At 38.8% G+C, this 6,124-nt stretch overlaps 1 protein-coding gene across 4 annotated transcripts in view; it reads right to left on the reverse strand.

The window, feature by feature from the left end:
• SCAF4 (SR-related CTD associated factor 4) overlaps positions 1–5,347 on the reverse strand; it is an 84,169-nt gene extending 78,822 nt beyond the window's left edge. For all 4 annotated transcript variants that reach the window (XM_087721591.1, XM_087721590.1, XM_087721592.1 and 1 more), the window contains exon 1: positions 5,116–5,347. In XM_087721591.1, the coding sequence (XP_087577717.1) occupies positions 5,116–5,145 (30 nt within the window). In that variant the 5' untranslated portion in view covers positions 5,146–5,347. The remainder of the gene's footprint in view (positions 1–5,115) is intronic.
• Positions 5,348–6,124: the final 777 nt, after the last annotated feature.

A 6,124-nucleotide genomic window follows, 5' to 3' on the forward strand; every position in this document is an offset into this window, starting at 1 on the left:
TCGCTATCTTGATAATGAGTCTCTGGAAATATATAAGGTATATAGGTATAAGAGTTATTTGGATAATATTCTGTATGCTAAGACATACAGAGTGATAGCCCCAGATGCCTTATATGGTACTGATTTGGTGAACCTTCTTCAAAATATTGTTATATCAACAGGATTGACTGTGGCATCCCCATATTGTGAGATCAGGAACCCAGAGTTCCAAAAGTCCACAGGGTTTTTCATAAGAGGACTGCTCTTAGTGAAGAAAATTATTTTGGTCTCGTATGTTCTAAGGCCCAACTGATCTAGTTGACAATAGTTGTCAGGCACTGCAGTTAAAACATTGTGCATAATTTGGAGGGGAAGACGAGATAATATGAACTTTATGCTTTAATATTTGCTTCATTCCCTAATTTTACTTTAAATCAGATTTTAACATTTAATATTAAAATATTATCTTTCCCACATAAGCTTGTACAGAGCAAGGAGACTGGTAACACATATTTGCCTGAAGGAATGCAGTAACCCTCCCAAACGGTTACCTCTACAACTTATGCAACATGGGGGGGGGGCTGTCAATATTGCAAATAAAAGCTTCTTATATTGATAATCACTAGAAAATGATAATAGAAACTATCTTTCCTTGTACAGCAAGTCTCCTGGTTAAGTGTGCCCTGACTTAAGAACAACCCATGATTGAAAACAGAGACTATTATAGAAAAATTTGAGTTAAATACACAATGATTCAAGTTAAGTATACAATGGTTCATTACACAGTATTATATACTAAAACTGTATCAGATTAGATACAAATTAGACCTAAGGACAGACTACTTGTCTGATCTTCTAAAATCATGCCATATTCACACAACAGTTACCTTTCCAGGTCTACATGTAATGTCCTTGAATGAGTTGTATGTATCTTACATCTCAAGGATAGAGAACTATTAAGAACAATGCTTGACACCAAATGATATAAACTATTGGGGATTTCCTTCCTCTCTACATTTTCATTCTTGCAATCAAGCCTCGCAACTTTTTTATTGCACTAGACTGTACTATACTTACTGTACCCTTTTTTTTACCTATAAAGAAAAAGTTAATGCATTTTATAAGAACCATAAGAATTTACAAATTAGACAAAATTGTGGATTTTTTTCTTTTCCATATTTTCATTTTTAGTTCATGTCTCAGAACAGAAAGTAAAAATGAAATACTCATGACTAGAGGCAGAAGGACATATAACCATTTTGTATTGAAACTAAAATTTATACTATAAGTTGGAAGGTACACTGTAAATCCTTGTGAATTACTTGAAGTACTGTCTTAATTTATATCAACTTATCCATATTTTAATATCTGGATCAGAGGGCTTTCTCTGTGACCTTTCTTTGAGGGTTTTTTAATTGTCAAAACAAGACAGAAGGCTCCTTCAATAAAGCTCTCACACTTATAGTACATCTTACCTAATGTTCTTCATGCCACACATTTGTAAGAAAGACTCAAGACTTCTATTTTGAGTGAATATGTTTTCAGTTCAAAATATTTCCACAACAGATAGGCCAACATATTCTTTAGTTGAAAAGGCTGTTTTAAACCACAGAGTAATATTCTTGAAATGGAGTGTTTCAAGTTTGGGATGTTTCAACTTCAAATTAATGTGATACTTTTAAATGATTTTATTACAGTGACTGCTTTGACTTTGTTAATTAGTGCTACAATTTTAATATTTTATATTTAATTTATAGATAAAACATAGTTGGACAACTATTTCTCTTAAAATGTTTTAAATAATAAACCTAGAATGATTAAGAAGAAAACATTCAATTACACATTTTATTCGTGTATTAAATGTCTATGCCATTCATCTTACTGGTAAGCAACTGGCAGATATAATACACTTTTAACTCAATGTATCTGAAAGCAACACTCATTCACTTTGAAAATTAACCACAAGGCTAACATTCTTAAAAATAATTTTAACACAATGACTAAGAAAAATGTTACCATATTTTAAACAAATTATTAAAATTATTTAATGGCTGTTTGTACTGTTATTAAAACAGCAGGAATGAACAAAACTATCCTTCTGTAGACAATAAAATTTATATTTGCTATATATCAATAAACATTTAAGAATTAAAACGTTTGGGACTTATTCAAATTAATTAGACATGTGTCACTTTGAACTGTGTTATAACACTAGGGACATGCAGAATATATATTCCTCATTCTGTATCTCTAGGAATGTGAAGGAACGAAATAGAATCACAGGAACAGCAAAATCTTGGAAGTCTACTCCACACCCCTGCCCAGCATAGGAATCTTCCTCCCAATGAAAACGTCTAGTACTGAAGCACCCATAGGTCTAGGGTCAGGCTGTTCCTCCATTGAGAAAAAAAGGAAAACTCAAAGCACATATAGATATACTTTAATCTCCAGCTATTGAACTAATATGAGAGTGGGAGCAGTGCAGCTTCTTCTGCTATAATTAGGATACATATGCAACTGCTGTACAGAAATAAGGCAAATTTCTATTTTCTTGCTAGAAATCTCACTGAAATTAAATCTTATTTCTAAGGTAAGCAACTACTGTATGCAATAGTTAACGGTATCCATTTTGAAATGACAATATCCCTTCCAATAATTTACCAGTATAGTGCCCAGCAACCTTCTTTAATCTTGTCTCACTTCACTCACATCATATATTGGACTACAGCTGCTAGAAAGTTTTATTCCTAGTCAGATCTTACACAATTCTCTTTTAATATACTATGCCTTGCATATGTGCTTCAGACTCAAAATAGACAGAAATCGTACACTGACCATGCACAGAATCCTAGCTGCTAGGAGCTATAGATTAATACATTTGCAAGGCAACACGTAAGGCAAGGCAGTCCTACAAAGTTTTTAATGTAGCAGAATTACATTTATTGACTCAAAATAAGTCAGCACTTTATCTTCTCAACCTTGGCAGTTTTAAAGATGTATGGACTTTAATTCCAGAATTTCCCAGTCAGCGTCCTAAATCTGCCAAGGTTGAGAAAGACTGCTTTATCCAACCCTGAAAAAAGAATGGCATTCTGAATCTTCCATTCACGTATAGCAACTCTGAAAAGCATTTGAACTCTAGACAATTGTATATAGATCTCTGTTATTCATCTAATTGAAATATTAATTCTTTATGGATCCAAAAACCAAAGAGCCCACCACTTTGGAACAAATTATGTTTTAAATGCAGTTTTGTCATACGTAGATATATTTATATCTATATTTAATCAGGAGGGATATACAGGTAGTCATATAGTGACCATTCAAAGTTACAAAAAAGTGATTTACAAGTGGTCCATGCACTTACAACCGTTGCAGCATGCCCACAATCACATGACCAAAATTTCAGCACTTGGCAACCAGAATGCATTTACAACAGTTGCAGCATCCCAAGGTCATATGATCACCATTTGCAACTTTTAAGGTTTTTTCCAACAAGCACAGTCCACAAGGGAAGCTGGATTTGCCACAAGATTCACTTAACAGCTACAATGATAAACTTAGCAATTGTGGCAGAAAAGGTCATAAAATTGGATGTGATTCACTTAACAACCATCTTGCTTAATAACAGAAATTCTGATCTCAGTTATGGTAGTAAGTCAAGGATTACCAGTGATCCATTAGTTTAATTTACAATAATTTCTGTGAATTAATTTTATAGAGCTTTCTGTTCAATGAGTTAAAGCATGAAACTTCCATTGTACTCTCTATTAAAGAAAACCTATATTAAGGTATGTAGCTAAACAAAACCCATACACATCCCCTGTAGTTCATACAGTTTTTAGGAATACTTTTATGAATGTTAATTTGTGAATTACTGCAAAAACTTATACAAAGTTTCAAAGAAATTTATGACAGTTTGAAATTCTATAATACTGTCTATACGTTATTTGCTCAATACAGGTAATCCTCTACTTACAACAGTTTGTTTAGTGACCATCTGAAGTTACAGCAACACAGAAAAAAGTGACTTACAACCATTTGTCACACTGATTATTTCTGCAGCAGCCCCATGGTCACATGAGCAAAATTGAAATGTTTGGCAACTGGTTCATATTTATGACGGTTAAAGTGTCCCACAGTTATGAGATCACATTTTGCAACCTTCTGACAAGCAAAATCAACAGGGAAGCCAGATTCACTTAACAACTGTGTTACTAACTTAAAAACTGCAGTGGTTCACAATAAATGTAGCAAGAAAAGCGGTAAAGCAGGCCAAAATTCACTTAGCAGCATATGCTTTGGGCTCAATTATGGTCGTAAGTCGAAGATTACCTGTCTTAATTGCAATTGCCTGTTCATATTTACCACCTTGCTTTTAAAATAATCATCATCCCTCACTCAATCTCCGAGCCAATTAGAGCACTTATGTTTGTGTTATTCATCTCCCGTTTCCATAATATAAAAGCGGGTGGCACTCAAGACTGGCTCAAGCATCTAAGCAACGTTTTGAAAGATCGAATACTAGGCGGTAAACGAATTTTTCTCTGGTTTCACGCCGAGCTCTTCGTTACATCTGTACAGGAAAAAGGCCAAACACTTCCTCTTCGCTCCACCCCATCTCTCTCCTCAAACTGGCGCACATAGACACAATGGGAATGCCCACTCCGCCGACAGGAGGAGTGTGACCTAGCGCGCAGATAGACGCGCAGCGGCGAACTTCTACTCCCTTTCTTTCGGGCTCTCCCTCACTCCCCGCCCCACCTTTTCTGGCTACACAGCTGACCTTAAGTAGCTCTGCAAAGTTTCCTCCACAATGTAGATCACGGCAAACTAGGCCGTTTCTCTGAGGGCTAACAGGTTTCATAGGGCAGAGGGAATGAGCTTCATAGGCAAGGTAGGCCTCGGAGGTCTCGTGTCACCCGCTGCAGCTTGGCCTCACACATGCCGGGCCCAGGAAGGGGGGGGGGACCCCAAAACCCGATAATTCTTCCACTCAAGCCCGTCCCAACTGCTAACGCCTCCTCAGAGTTCCAGTTAGGGGCCGTGCCAACAGCCGCCTCCTCCCATCCAAGAGGCCGAGCCCTGCCGCCGGGCCTGGCTGCCCCGCGCTCGGCCGCCGGACTCCATTCTCACCTCCTGGTTGAAGGCGTTCACTGCCTCCATGTTTGTCGGTCGGCGGCCTACGCTACCGCGCGCGAGGAACTGAAAAGTGATCGCCGAACGTCGTTTTCAGCAGCGTCCCGCCTTCAGGGCCTCGGCGCTAACATGTCCGTTTTGGCGGCAGCCCGCAGCGACTCGTTGGCGAAGTTTTCGCACAGACCGTCCCTCTCTCCCTCTCCCACTCTCTCCAGCGGAACGGCAAAGTGCACGCCGCGAACAGCACCCTGGGACAGCAAGGCCTCCAAGCCTCGCGCCACCCATCGGAGGAAGGAGACCGCAGGACAAAAACCATAGACACACGAGTGAGCGAGTGCGCAGGCGCGCAAGGAAACGCATGCGATTGAGCTTTCTTATTCCTGTTGTCGGTTTTGTTGGGCTACTTCCGAAGACTCTCTTAAGGGTACCCTGCCCTTGGTTAATGAACATTTTGATGACGTCTTCACGTGAAGAAGAATAAATACGAATATCAATTAGCACTTAAATAATGCACACCGGTTAAAATAAAAAAAGGCGATTTTTTAAAAACATTCGGTACTTTTTCCATTCTTACAATTTAAAAACGTCAGAACGAATGTTGTAATTCTATGGAACGTTGGAAATGAACCCATTGCCGGTGGGGATAAGGTGCTTTAGGACAGGTTTTCTGGGTCTACCAATTCGAAAAATTACACATCTGCTGAATCACAGCCTCTAACCGGAGGTTTTCGTAGATCAGGTAGTCCTCGACTTAACAGTTCACTTAGTGACCGTTCAAAGTTAGAACAGCACTGGAAAAAGTGACTTTGATTACCATTTTTCACACTTAAGACCCTTGCAGCATCCCCATGGTCACGTGACTTACTTTAGGATGCTTGGGAAATGTCTCACATGATGGTTGTGGGGTCCCAGGGTCATGGGGTTGTGGCCCGCCAGCAGCCAACGGAGCTGGCAGCGGATTCAGATAGTGAGGAGGTTGAGGAGCAACATGGGCCAGTCCTGGAGT

The sequence above is a fragment of the Thamnophis sirtalis genome, unplaced genomic scaffold, assembly GCF_051295495.1.
Source record: "Thamnophis sirtalis isolate CommonGarterSnake01/CBP01778 unplaced genomic scaffold, rThaSir2_p1.2 scaffold_8, whole genome shotgun sequence".
NCBI lineage: Eukaryota > Metazoa > Chordata > Lepidosauria > Squamata > Natricidae > Thamnophis > Thamnophis sirtalis.